Source organism: Arvicola amphibius, chromosome 3 (assembly GCF_903992535.2).
Source record: "Arvicola amphibius chromosome 3, mArvAmp1.2, whole genome shotgun sequence".
Taxonomy (NCBI): domain Eukaryota; kingdom Metazoa; phylum Chordata; class Mammalia; order Rodentia; family Cricetidae; genus Arvicola; species Arvicola amphibius.
In genome coordinates this window covers 112,517,987-112,531,717 of record NC_052049.1, presented here as the reverse complement: position 1 = coordinate 112,531,717, position 13,731 = coordinate 112,517,987, and the positions used below count along the sequence as shown (strand labels likewise).

At 55.7% G+C, this 13,731-nt stretch overlaps 1 protein-coding gene across 8 annotated transcripts in view; it reads right to left on the bottom strand.

Annotated features, from left to right (window-relative positions):
- Positions 1 to 461: 461 nt before the first annotated feature.
- Bcl9l (BCL9 like) overlaps positions 462 to 13,731 on the bottom strand; it is a 30,042-nt gene continuing 16,772 nt past the window's right edge. For all 8 annotated transcript variants that reach the window (XM_038321730.2, XM_038321734.2, XM_038321735.2 and 5 more), the window contains 7 exons: positions 12,463 to 12,848; positions 11,806 to 11,925; positions 7,163 to 7,373; positions 6,920 to 7,004; positions 4,553 to 6,839; positions 3,941 to 4,222; positions 462 to 3,685 (listed from right to left, as the gene is read on the bottom strand). In XM_038321730.2, the coding sequence (XP_038177658.1) occupies positions 2,592 to 3,685; positions 3,941 to 4,222; positions 4,553 to 6,839; positions 6,920 to 7,004; positions 7,163 to 7,373; positions 11,806 to 11,925; positions 12,463 to 12,848 (4,465 nt within the window). In that variant the 3' untranslated portion in view covers positions 462 to 2,591. The remainder of the gene's footprint in view (positions 3,686 to 3,940; positions 4,223 to 4,552; positions 6,840 to 6,919; positions 7,005 to 7,162; positions 7,374 to 11,805; positions 11,926 to 12,462; positions 12,849 to 13,731) is intronic.

Below are 13,731 nucleotides of genomic sequence, written 5' to 3'. Positions count from 1 at the left end.
AATGGGGGAAAAAAGAAAATGGAAACAGATCCTTGTCTTCTAAGGCGGGAGAGGGAGGAGGGCAGGGGGAGGGCAATGTGAGAAGCCAACCGGAGCAGGGAAGTCCCCGAACCCCAGGAAGGAGGCGTTATGCCCCTGGGAGGGTACTACTCAAATGGAACCAGAGGAAGCTGCTCCACACCTGCTTAGGGGAAGCCTGGCAGGCAATTCTGAACTCCTCCTCCTCCAGGCCACTGATTTAGGAGGGAAGGGGGGTTGGGGGAAGCTGTGTTGCCGGGTACCACTCAAGCCAGTCAGACAAGCTCCCTGGGGAACCCCACTAGGGAAATCAGTTCTATAGTTGCAGAGACTGTACCCTCACTGTAAACTGGAGACATCTTGGGATTCCCTTTTCTGTTCCCAGTATCGGACAGCCAGTTCAGCAGCAGAGAAGCCAGACACAGAAACAAAAAGGCAAGGGATTACATTTTTGAATTTTCTTTTTAATAAAAAGGCACCTATAAAACAGGTCAATACAGTACAGGCAGCACAGAGACCCCCAGAGCAAGCCTAAAAAGTGTTTCAAAATAAAAACCAAGAAGATGTCTTCACATATTGTATTTATATATTTATATTTATATATATATATTTATATAATGGTACAAAATGGCTGGGGTATGGCCATGGATGGAGAGGAGAAGGCTGGCCTGTGGAGATCACCTTGAGAAGCTAGTGGTAGAGGTGGGAGACAAGGACACCAGAAGGGGACAATGGGCCCTTTGTGGCCTGCGCTCTCTCCTCAGAGCAGGGCAGTTAGACCGTTTGGATAGGCTAGGAACATGGGTGGGGGGCACAAGGCCCAGATGGAAGCAGGGAGGGCAGAGTGTCTGGCAGGAAGGAGGACAGGTTCCCACCCACCTCTCAACAGAGATCTTGGCTCTGGTCCCTGGAAGGGGTGAGGGAAGCCAGAAGCCTGCAGCCAGCTCTGGAGGGGAGCGGTGCCTGACCTGGCTAACAGTGGACAGCACCAGACTGGGAGAAGTGGACACAAATTCCCTTTGTATTACAGCTGCCAAGGCAAAACCAGGCCCTGCAGGTCAGGAAGGCTGGGGACAGGGTCCTGGTAAAAGACACCCTGTCTAGAATGGCCCTTGGCCCTGGAGGCAGGGCAGGAAAGGCCTTGGCCAAGGAGCTGCCCGCCACCTTACAAGGCAGGAAAAAGGAAATGAGGAAAGGAGAGTATTTTACTCCTGGGGCCGCGGGAGATAAAACACCCATTCCTGGATGGCTTCAGGCTGACCAGCCGCGGGTGAGGGGCTCTCCTGGGAGTAACAGGGAGGCAGTGGCTGTGCCGGGCAAGCATAGACAGATCTGGTACATGGCCCTGAACCCTGGACAGAAAGACCTTGCCAGAGTGGACAGGCAGCAGGATGTTCTCCCCCACGCTGCCTTTCCTCACTCCATGCTAGGGGTGGAGGTTGGAGGGAGACTGACTGACTCAGCCAAACTCTGTCCCTTCCTTCTTTGGTGAGAAGCAAGTGGTGGTTTCTAGAAGAGTCTGTGCCCTGTGGGGTTACCTGGCCCAAGGCCACTTAAGTCATAGGCCGCAGTCACACGTGCTAAACTCTCCATAGCTCCAGTCAAAGGGGCCACACCTGCCCAGGGGACAAAGGGCTTCAAGTTCTGGCTAAGATGTAGCAGCAGAGGCACCCGGGCAGGGGCCCCATGTCACTGGTGTGGGTAAACACACGCTCAAGTCCACACCTGCTCTCCGGAATTCACTCAGCAGCAGACAGGCGGCCATAGCAGGAGTGGGGGGAGGCCTCGGTCCTCCCGGGCTCACCAAACAGAAGCCTAGCCTAGATGGTCTGACCTCAGTTGATGGGTGGGGCATATGGAGGGTGCAGAGGACTGTAGGCCTCTGGGTCCAGGCGGATGGTGGGAGCGATCATTTGAAGGAGGGGGAAGGGTTTTTTTGTGTGTGGGTTTTTTTTTTAATTTTTCTTTTTTGTGTGTGACTTCGATCAAAACACAGAAATACAGCACACGCACAAACCGGCACTAAAGCGCAGCTCTATTTACAGCTCCGCTGGCACCTGCCCACCTGGCCAGCTGCCTGCAGGGGGCGTGGGAGAGGAGGTCAGCCATATCAGCAGCGAGAGGAAATGAAGACAGGGGAGCGGGGGGGGGGCAGAGAAACCGGGAGGGGACAATGGACCTGGAGCACCAGTGAGGTGACAGTTCCAAGGGGACAGAAGATGGAAGACCCCTCCTCTCCTTCCTCTCTCCCCAAGGGCCCCCAAAACATAGCTGAAAACGGGGAGAAGTAGAAAGACAGAGGGAAATAGAAGCCCCACAGGAACAGGAAGAAGGGGGAGGGGCAGTCCTGGTCAAAACCCAATTCCAACTCCCCACCCGACTCTTGCCTCTCCCCCATAAGCTGCCAGCACATCAGGTTTCCACAAATGCCACTCCCCACACAAGCCCCTTCCCACCCCTCCACCCTCCCCTGGACCCAGGCCATCCCTTCCAACACTGGAGGAAAAAAACCTTCTTAAAGTTAACGTAGTCTCAGGATCCCCAGCCCCAGCCCCAGCCCCTTGAGGGGCCTGCTAGAAGGGTAGATTGGCCATGCCGCCCGGCGCTGGGAGGTAGCCCATTTGGCTGTCCAGAGACACACTGCGCTGCCGCAGAGGGTGAGACACCATGAGGTTCTGCTGGGGTGGGGGGCCCATGAGGGAGCCTTGTGGGGACAACATGTGGGGAGGCTGGGTATAGACCTCGCCCCCGACACCCCGTTGCTTCATTAGCATAAAATTCTGCTGGGTCATGAGGCCTTGTGGTGGGGACATGACCCCTTGGTGCAGGCCGTGGGGCACCATGCCCTGCTGTGGGGGCACACCTGTCCTGCCCAGCAAGGACATCTGTCCAGGGTGGCACATGGACATGCTGAGCCCCCGCTGGACCCCCTGTTGGCCTGGGAGGTTGGGGGGCCGAGAGGGGGTCTGCTCCGCCATCATGTTCTGCAGGTTCATGAGATGCAGGTTGGGGGGCTGGGCCTTGGGGGGCTGGTTCTCGCTCTTGGGGAAGTACTGGAGGGTGCTGCTTGGCTTCTCAGAGGGGATGATCCTGGATAAGTCGAACTCAGGAATGCCGGTAGGGGTGGGCCGGATCACCTCACTCAGCTCTGGGTCGTTCAGCACAGATGCCACCCCAGGGAGCACCCCCGGTGGGTATGCATCGCCCATGCGGCCAGCCATGCCTTTGCCCATCAGGTGCTGCTGGGGGGGTATGGGACCAGGTGGCTGGTTGGGCAGGTCCTCAGGGGGCAGGGGCATGCCTGATGGGTAGTGCTGCTGTAGGCCAGGCCCCCCGCCCCCACCCCCAGTGGGGGCCATGGCACCATGGGGCTGCTGTAGCCGAGGAGGAAAGGGCATCATCTGGGAGGAGCTGGGCACAGGGCCACAAGGGGTATTTAGGGAGTCTGGGCCTCCCGGGGCCATCATCATTGAGTTTTGAGAAGGGCCCCCTGTTCCCTGTGCATTGGGGTGCAGTGGAATGTTGGACCCCAGAGGGGTAGGGGAGGGCAACATAGTAGGCGGGGGCTCGTGGGACAGGGGCTGCTGGCCTGGCAAGTTCATGCCCATGGGGCTCTGGGCAGCAGCAGAGTTCAGGTGCATCTGGTTGGGCTGGTTATTGCTGATACCTGTGGGGAAAGAAGAGAACATTAGAGGTTGTGCCCACCCAGCTCGGGAAGGTGCCTCCCCCATCCTTCCCCGACCCACAAATGTGTTCTAGTCCAGGTTTCAGGAAGTGATGGTAGCGATTGGAACAGGGGCCCAGAGTTTACACCACCCCCATGACTAGAGACTGTGGAAGCTTGTAGAAGCCAGCATGTCCACAGGGACAATTGCTACACAAACCCACCGTCGCCTCTCCTGGAAGCTTTGCCTCCTCATACCTGGTCCAGAGCCCTGCGGTGGTGGGGGTGGGGGCAGCAGGGGTCGATCGGGCAGCAGCTCATCGTCTGAGGTGGCAATGGTTTTGATGGCATTGTGGTAGAGCGGGGTAGAGCTGGGCATGGCATACTTGGACATCTGAGACATCATCAGTGACAGAGGGTTCTGGGAAGGCGTGGGGTCTGGGGAGGATGTGAACGGTAGGCTGGGGTTCATGAGGCCGCTGGGAGGGTTGGCAGGAGGCGCTGAGGAGCTGTTCCGAGGGCCGCTTGGCGGGAGGGTACCTACGGAAGTGGAGAGACAGAGAGAGCAGGGGTCACTGGGGAAGGGAGGCTGAATTCGGCCACTCATACTCAGAAAGTCTAAGGAAAGGCCAATTCCTTCCAAATGTCTACCTCACTTCAGGGACACCCATGCCCCACTGAACACAGACTCCCTGTGATCCCAGTGATCCACACACCTTTAAGTAATTCCTGTAGTGGGGAGATCCAAGTCCCAAGTGGGACCCTTCAAGACGCCCAGATGTACCTGGAGCTCTGTGTAGACACAGCTGCCACTAAAGCCCCTATCCACCACCACAAAGGCTCCAACCCAAGTCCACTCAAATGACTCACCCTGTTCCATGTTGCCCAGGGTAGAGGAAGAGTTTATGTTGAGAGGCGGCTTATTCTGGGAGACCCCAGGGCTAGGCATGGCTGTCTTGGGAGAGGCCACCCAGCCTGGAGAAGGCACCGCCATGGAGGGAGACTTGAGCCTGCTGGGTGAGCCAGTAGGTGACCGTACACTGAGGGAAGAGCTGAGGACCTGGGGTGACTTCAGAGGTCCTGGCGGGTTGGCAGAAGGCAAGGGCACCATCTGTGAGGGAGTCTGGGGTGACTTGAGGTTGGCAGAGGGTGAGGTGACCAAAGGTGAGTGCACCTGGCTAAGGGTGGGTGACTTCAGATGCCCCATACCTGGTGAGCCCATCTGATTAACACTGATGGTGAGGTCTGAAGGCCGTCTGCCTAGTCCCCTGTTGGGGGCTGAATGCACAGACCCAGGAGGAGGATTGGATGCGGGGGGCAGAGGCATATGGCTGAGCCGGGTGGTGCCCACAGAGCCCATGGGCATTGAACTCTGATCAGGGCTGAACATGTCTTGAGTGTTGCCCATGTCCTGGGGCATGGCTTGGTAGGGTCCCTGACCCCCAGAGAATCCCTGCTGGCCCTGGTTGGGGAACTGTGAGGGCATAAGCATCTTCTGTGGACCCCCCATCATGCCGCCGCTATTCTGAGCCCGAACCCGAGCCATCTCCTCAGGACTAAGACCCTGAGGCCCCATCATGTCTCCAGGGCCTCGCATCTTCTGTGACATCAGCATCTGCTGCTGGGGCGTCATCTGTACATTCAGGTTCATGTTCATGTTCATATTCACGTTCATGTTCATGTTGAGGTTGCCTGGCCCCATAGGTGGGTCTACCTCCCTCAGCCCCGACTGTCCCATGGGAGGGCTCAGGAGGCCCCGGCCTCCACCGAACTCTATGCCCATGGGCGTGCCGGCTAGGCCATCTCCGCCAGGCATCTGCCCTGGGAACATGGTGGGATCCATCTGTCGATGTGTCTGCATCATCCGCTCCATTTCCATGCTCTGTCCCATGCCACTACCTGCCATGCCCAGGGGGCGCTGCATGCCCATTGTCCGCTTTTCCAGCAACTGGTGCCTCAACAGTTCCTCCCGGACACGAGGGGTCATGAATCGCTCTGCCTCACCCTGCCCGCCTGGATAGGGTACGGCATTCTGGGCAAAACTACTGGGTCCCCCAATAGGGGGCAAGTCTTCAGTCCAGCCCATGCCTGGTCTTACAGGTCTCTGCATGGCATTCATGGGTACCTCCATGGGCATACTCTGTATACTCCCAAATCCAGGCACCCTTTGCATCTGGTTGCCCGGGAAACGGGGTCCTGGGAAGGGAGGTCCGGCTCGGAGCTGCATGGGATCCTGGACATCCATAGGTCCTCGGAGTTGGGTGCCCATTCCAGGTGGCCACTGATCCCCAGGTTTGCTGTGGTAAGGAGGTGGGGGCCCCCTCCCCATCATGCCCCCCATGCCCACCATGTCCTGCAGAGGGCGGCCCCCATGCAATCCAATCTGCTCCTCTTTCCGCCGCTTCTCCTCGTAGTACTCTTCCTGGAGTTTGCGCCAGGCCACCTGCTCAGGTGTCAGGCTGTCCTGGCCCAGCCTCTGCATCATCATGTTCATGTGCTGGCCCATGTCCCCACCCTGGGGGTGCCCGGGCACTTCATGCTCCAGTGGGGGGCCTCCTAGACTCTGTGTCTGTGAGATCATGGATTGCAAGGGCTCCTCGTACTTCTTCAGCCCACTGGGAGGGGCGGGGGGAGGCTGCTGAGTGGCAGAGGGAGCTTGTGCTGGTGGGCCCCCCTCGCCGGCTCCTCCAGGGGGCCCCTTGAGGAAGGGCTCAGTCTCCCCACTGCGGAGCAGCAGCCTCTCAATGTCTCGCAGCGTCTGGAGAGAACGCTCACGGTGCTCCAGCTGCTCTTTGGACAGGCCCTCGGAGCCCACCAGGTTGCGCTGCCCATTTCCTGTGGGGGTGCCCTCCCCCAAGAGGGCTGAGCCTGGGGCACTGCCAGTGTCTCCTCCAGGAGGCAGGGGGTTGTTAGCAGTGGCTGCCGTCGGCGTGTTAGGGTGGGTGCCCCCAGTCCCACCACCTGTGCTAGCAGCTCCCACGGAGTTCGGGGCCAGGTCCTGACTGGTATCTTCAGAAGGTCCCTCTGGGGGCAAAGCAGGAGGAGCACTGCCAGGGGCTGGAGGTGGTGGTGGCAATGGAGGTGGCTGGGACTGTGGTGTACCTGCTGAAGGTGTGTTCAGGGGCAGTGGTTCTGGGGTGGGTGGCACTTTCGGGGCCTGCAGGAGAACAGAGGTAAAGAATTAAGATGAGGGGACATCTTAACCTATCTTAGAGCCAGGCAGGGAATTACACTCACCTGATCCAGCTTGGCCCGGGGCACATTCTGCTGGTGGTAGGTGAGGATGGACTCTGCCCGGCCTTGTAGCACGGCCTCTGCAGCCCTGCACAGGGGAGCCATCATAAGCGGTTCAGAGATGGACAGAAGAGAACGCCCTTACTCGCCCACCTTGCCCCCTGCACGTGCTCAGACTGGTGAGCCAAACCCCCCACCCCAGCCCCCCACCCTCCCCATCCCCATCCGTCTCTCCTGAAGCCTTACGTGTTGGCCAGGTGGGTGGTGAAGACATACACGAACTGAGACGGAGGCTTTCCTGGGATGCCCCCGCCCCCGCCCCCAGGGACGTCGGGTCGAAGGCCTGGTGGGGGGCCATGTGGAGGGCCTGGTGCACTGTTTTCACTGAGGGGCAGTTGGGCAGTTTGGCCAGGACCCAGCTGTGGGGCCGCCATGGCTGGATCTGCTACATTACAATCTGCAAGCAGAGAGGAAAAGGACAGCAAGTGAGTGGCCCGGGTGTGGGAAGAAGAAGCCACTGGTATTCCTGCCCCACAGTCCGCACCCAAAGGGCCATTTGTCCCCACAATCTGCTTCCACGCTAACTTGCCCTACAGTCTTTGTCCAAGATGGCCAGAATGATGACCATGTAGAGAAGGAGAGGGAGAACATGGCAGCCACAAAGCTCTGCTTAGCTCTGCTCTGGAGCACTCCCACTGTGGTGTGTGTGTGTGTGTGTGTGTGTGTGTGTGTGTGTGTGTGTGTGAATATACTGTTCAATGACTCCGGCAAGAAGGCAGGGAAGCTGTAGTAACGGATGATGCAAACGACCGACTTTTCATCCTACTTCACCGCTCACTGGCTGTGATTTTACAAGACATAGCATTTGTCTCAGTTTCTTCTCCTACACTACTCAGCTCCTGTGTGCCCTGCCGGGGGGGACAGGTCAAAGAAACATAGTCACTGGGCCACAGGCAAACCATCCATTTCCATCACAGAGTCAGAAAGGCAGTACGGAATAAAAGTCCCTCCGGCTCTCAAAGACTGACGCTGCTCACAAGAATCATACAGAGTGCGGCTGGAGAGATGGCTCAGCGGTTAAGAGCATTGCCTGCACTTCCAAAGAGTCCTGAGTTCAATTCCCAGCAACCACATGGTGGCTTACAACCATCTGTAATGGGGTCTGGTGCCCTCTTCTGGCCTGCAGGCATACACATAGACAGAATATTGTATACATAATATTTTTAAAAAAAGAATCATACAGAGTGTGTCCCCATTGGCAGCCGATCAGCAATCCCTGCAGCAGTGGGCCCCGCAGGATGGCCTGGCACTTGTCGGCTGAGGGGCTCGGGAACACAATACTGCCCCTGCCCATCTCCCGGCAGCCAATGCCAAGCTCAGGGTCGGTCTGCCTGTAAACTGGGGTTTCTGGGATTCACCCCTCAGATTCAACTAGATGTTAGAGCAGCTGGAGGAAATGCCTTACTGCTGTTTATGAGTTTACCAAAGGACAGTGCAGGAGCCTGAGAGGGCTCAGTAGGTAAAGGGACCTGCTGCCAGACCTGACAGACACTGGCCCCACCGGAACCCATGACCCACAGGGTGGAAGGAGGGAACTACCCACCCCACTCATGCACACACACACACACACACACACACACACACAAATTAAGATGCTACAAATGAAGACAGGTGAGATGAACGAAGTTTGTAAGGCAGGTAAGAGTGGCATTTGTTTCTGTGCCCTCTCTGAGCATGCCATTACTCAGAAACCCACACAGGTCAGCTCTCTGAAAAATGTATGAAGCCTGTCTTTTTGGGTTACAAGGATGAGCGTGTGTGTATATGTGTGTGTGTGCACGTGTGCGAATGTAGGGGGGCAGAAGCAGGAATGTACACACATATAGTTTAAGGGCACAGAACACATACAAAGGCCAACAGAGAACTTGTAGGCATGGGAGCCTTAAACCTTTAGTTCAAGCCAGGGCCTCTCACTGGTGTGGAACTCATGCACACCACTCTAGCTGCCAGTGAGTCCAGAAAGCCTGCCTGCCTCCACGTCCTATGTTGTCATCACTGGGATTACAGCTTGATGCAAAAGCTTTCTGTTTTTCTTTTCTCAATTTTTTGAGACAGGGTTTCTCTGTGTAGCCCTGGCTGTCCTGAAACTTGCTCTGTAGACAGGCTGGCCTCCAACTCAGAGATCCACCTATCTCGGCCTTCCCAGTGCTCAGATTAAAGGCCTGCACCACCACTACCTAGTTTTCTTTTTTGTTTTGGTTGGTTTTTGTTTGTTTGTTTTTGAGACAGGGTTTCTCTGTGTCACCCTGGCAGTCCTAGAACTGGCTTTGTAAACCAGTTGACCTTGAACTCACAGAGATCCACCTGCTTCTGCCACCACCAGTGCTGGAATTAAGGTGTGGGCCACCACGCCCAGTTTGCAGCCAGTTTCTCAGTGGGTTCTGGGGAATCTCAACACAGATTCTTGCAAGGCAAGTGTTTACTCAAGAAGACTTCTTCCCAGCCTTCTTTCTGGACCTTTTACAGACTCGTCATTAGTCCTATTTAAACCATTGGCCACTGGTCACCAACTGAACCTTCAGGCCCACTCCCTCACACACAGGTTGGAGTGGGGGACTGAAAGTCCCAAACCTCTAATCCTGCTTTGATCTTTCAGTCATCAGCTCCATCTTGAAGCTACCTCAGGCTGGCAGCCCCACCAGTCAATATAACATATGCAAAAGAACACTTATCAGCGCGGAGCTTCCCAGGATTTTAGAATAGTATGCCAGGAACAAGGCGAGACCAAACATGGGTTTCACAATATCTCAGGCTGACATACTGGGAACATTCCCAGAATAGCCAAGCCACCCTTAGCACCAAGACAAAATTCCTCTGACTCTCCATTCCCATATAGATACGATCCACTACTGGTCACCAGTGGGTTTAGGTTAGGGGGAGATCCACTCTCAAGCCAAAGCCCCCGGGCTGCAGTGACATGTGACAGTACTTCCACATAACACCAGAGCTCGACCAAGGCAGCAGCCACCTGAGTTCAGAGTCAGCTGTCCTTGTATGAACTCCTCACTGGTCCACCCCATAACAGTTTTGCCATGAGCCTCACACCAATAGTAAGCTGACCTCGAGCACTGCTGTGGAAGAAGAAAATATAAACTAGAACATACGAGAGGCTCCTGGAAGCTATGGAGGGGAGGCAGAATTTACCACAAGAAGGCACTTTCTCGTACCATCACAGCAGTACAAACTAATGCTGTTCAAAGCATGCTGAATGCCTGGACTCATTTCTCCTTGTATTAAATCTATACAGACAAGATCGTTTTTATAGATGAGGAAGCAGAAATCCTTTCCGAAGTTTACAGATAGCAAGTGCATTCCCGGGGGGGAAGCAGCCTAGTCTCTGAGCCTGTGCTATGCTCATCTACATCGTTCTGCCTCTCCTTGAAGAATCCAATTGCACAGTTGAACACTGTTGGATGGCGTGCTGTCAAAAGACTATAATCCCAGCACTTGGGAGGTATAGGCCAGCCTTATCTAATTAGCAAACTTGAGATTAGCCTGTACTACACGAAACCTGGTCTCAGCTGAATGGCAGTTATCTAAAAGAGGCTGGTCATGGGATCTCTTCTTTTTATCTCTCTGTATCTTTCAGAGTTTCTACACTGTCACAGTCTAATGTTACAGAAACAAATTCAGGGTGATAGGAAGGTTCCTGTCCCAGGAAGCAGGGAAAGATTCTACCATTCAAGTGTTCAGACAGAGACTGAGGAGCACTAGTGAGCCCCACGGGAGCCTCTACAGTCCCAGTCAGCTGTGGAGGCTTCTTCCCGGCCACTCCCCAGTAGGGTCCACTCAGTCCCCATTTGCTGACTGTGTCCTCTGTAACAGTCATGACAACCCCTTCCTCAAAGGACAGCAGCCAGCACATTCTTCCTCCTTTCCTGATCCCTGCCTTCGAAAGCCCACACTTTAACCAGGCATGGCGATGCCAGATGCCTTTAATCCCAGTCCTGGGGAAACAGAGGTGAATGGATCATTGTGAGTTCTAGGCCAGCCAGGGCTATACACTGAGATCTTGTCTCCAACAAACAGCATAACAGCCCACGGTTTAACCTTCTCTGGATAGTGTCTTATGCATTAAGCTATCTCCTTCTCAAAACAGATATAAGTTTGAGGGAAAACACCAAGGACACAGTCTTCAGTCTCCAGTACACAAGGATGGATAAGAACGAGAGCCAGGTGGTGGCGGTGCACACCTTGGATCCCAGCACTCTGGAGGCAGAAAAAGGTTTCAGACCAGCCTGGTCTACAGAGTGTGTTCTAAGACAGCTAGGACTACACAGAGAAGCCATGTCTCTTAAAAACAAAAAAAAGAAGGGAGAGAGAGGAATGGATATCAGTTCACACCTACTTGTCCTGGCAATGCACCCTGAGCACTTTCTGAGAGTCATTCAGAGGCTGGAGAAAGGAACCAGTGTGGGTTCACAACTAGGCTTTGCAAAGCCAAGCTGGACCAAGCCAGGACCTTCCCTGCCCATCTATTATTGACCAGTAGGTGGCAGCATAGGCCATGAAATCTGTTAGAAAAGTAGTGCGTTGTCCAGGAAAGAGACCACCTGAGAAACCCTACAGAGTGGACCAGACTGAGGAGAGAAGGGGAAAGGAAGAGAGAAGAGGGGAGGGGAGTAGAAGGACGGGAGACTGGGAGAAGGGAACGCAGGGACTGGGCTACCGCAATGGAGGCAGCAAAACAGACTAAAGTAGAACTGAAGAGGAGCCAGGGTGCCTGGTCCTTATCACTTCTCTCAGAATCCCTAAAGCCCTAGGTCAGGAGGTTCCCTTAGGCAGCATCCTTGGAGGGCTCCATGAGGCACAGAACCAAGGGTACTCACTGTGGGCGGCCCCAATGGGCTTGTCGTCCTCCTCGCTGTCTGGCCCGGAGCACCATTCGTCCCCGCTGTACGGCTGCTTCCGCTCTAGCACACACCTCCGTTTACTCCGGGGTGCCACCTCTACCCGGGCAGAAGACAGGCAAAAAGAGTGAGTGCCCCACCCTAAAGGGCACTGCCCTGACCACAGTGGGCACTTTGCCAGTCCTTGGCCCCCACCACACCACCATTTGTTTCTGATTTCTTTCTCCAACCCTGGCTGCCTGTCTCCCCTCCCCCCCCCCATACCAAGTAGAGCATAATCCCAACCACAACTGGTTCTAATTAGGGCTGGGGGGGCAGGGAGGAGCCACTGTGACTCTTTCAGGCCCCAGTGTCTGTTCCCAAAAGGCTTGGGGGGGTTGCTATGTACTCAGGACACCTCCCTCTCCCAATGTAGGGGCCATGGTGGGAAGGCTGAGGACGCTGAAACCAGAAGTCCAATCCACCCTACTCTGGAATGAACTGATTGACTGATGGGATAGAGATAAGAGGAAGAAAGGGGTGGGACGAGAAACAATCCAGGTTGGATGGCAGCGCAGGATGGAATTAAGCAACAGATGTCTTGGACCAGTTGGGGTCTTGGTGATGCTAAAGTCTATAGGTGAGAGGATATCATACCTTTGGCCTCTGAGTCCAGGGATGGAGTCCCAGCCTCCCGCTGCTCTCCAGAGTCTACGGACACACTCCTCTCTCGCTTCACCTTGCCCTTGAGTGAGCTGAAAGGAGGTACCCCTGCCTGGGGGTTCTTCAGACTTGAGTTGCTAGGTGAGATCTGGTTGGCCTTGGCCCCATGGCTCCCCGCCCCCACGCCCTTGGAGCCCAGGTTGCAGGTGGGTCCTTGGTTCACATTCTGGTGCTGGGATTGGGCCCCTCCATTCCCTGTCTTGCCATGATTGGTCAATTTATTTTCTGGGTGCATTGGCTTGGCTGGGGCAGGGGGACAGTGGCCGCGAGGGGACAGCGGCGGACTCCCTGGAGCTTCTCGCCTCCTGGGGTGGGGTAACCTGGGAGAAGGGAGGAGAGACAGGACAGGTTAATCCTACAAGGAGGTGGGCACGCCTGGACTTTAGCTCCCTAGCTTCACCTAATGGTGTAGGGGGTGACTAAGTTCTATCTGGAGACCACCTGCTCTTCCCTGCCTCGGTGTGTGTGGTTCCTCAGATAAGAGCAGAGCTCTGTTCCCTTAGGGGATGTTCCTTATCTCCTGGGCCCAATCAAAAGGAAACTGGGGCTCTGAGTTGGTAGGATCTACCCACCTTCAGCCTCCACATCACCAACCTCCCTCAGCAGCCTGGCCTCTTCAGCGTCTGATGCATTCTTAGCACCTTCTAGGGTTTAAGACTCCTTCCAAGGCCCCAAACCTCAACTATGCTGTGTCCTAACAACTCACAGAGAAGGGCCACAGGACCTGTGAGTCACTGCTCAAGCCCCAGTCCTAGTCCCTAGGGGAGTAGGGGAAAGCACAATTGAGAGTGGTACCCACTGGTCCAGAAGACTCCCCAGAGCCTATGGGGGAAGGCCTGAAGAGGGTGGGCCAGTAGACCCTGTCGGCAAGCAGGGACAGAAGGGGGGGGAGGGGAGGGGGATGTCAAGCAGAGGAGTGCTGCTTGAAGCCAAGGATTCCTGCAGCCTAGGCTGCGGGCCCTTTAAGCTCCAGCCCGCTCCCCCCACCGCCTCCCCCTCCCCGGAGACCTATTAATAGCCGCTGGAAAGATCACATCACGGGAGAGGATATTTATCCCCCCTCATTCCACACCAGCTCAGATTTATTTCAGCCCTGCTGTCCTGCTGCTGCCGCCTGGCCCTGTCTGCCCGCTTCTCCTAAGGAGGAGGGAGGCAGGCACCGCCCCCACTCCAGCTCCTACACCCAACTAGACTGAGGCTGGA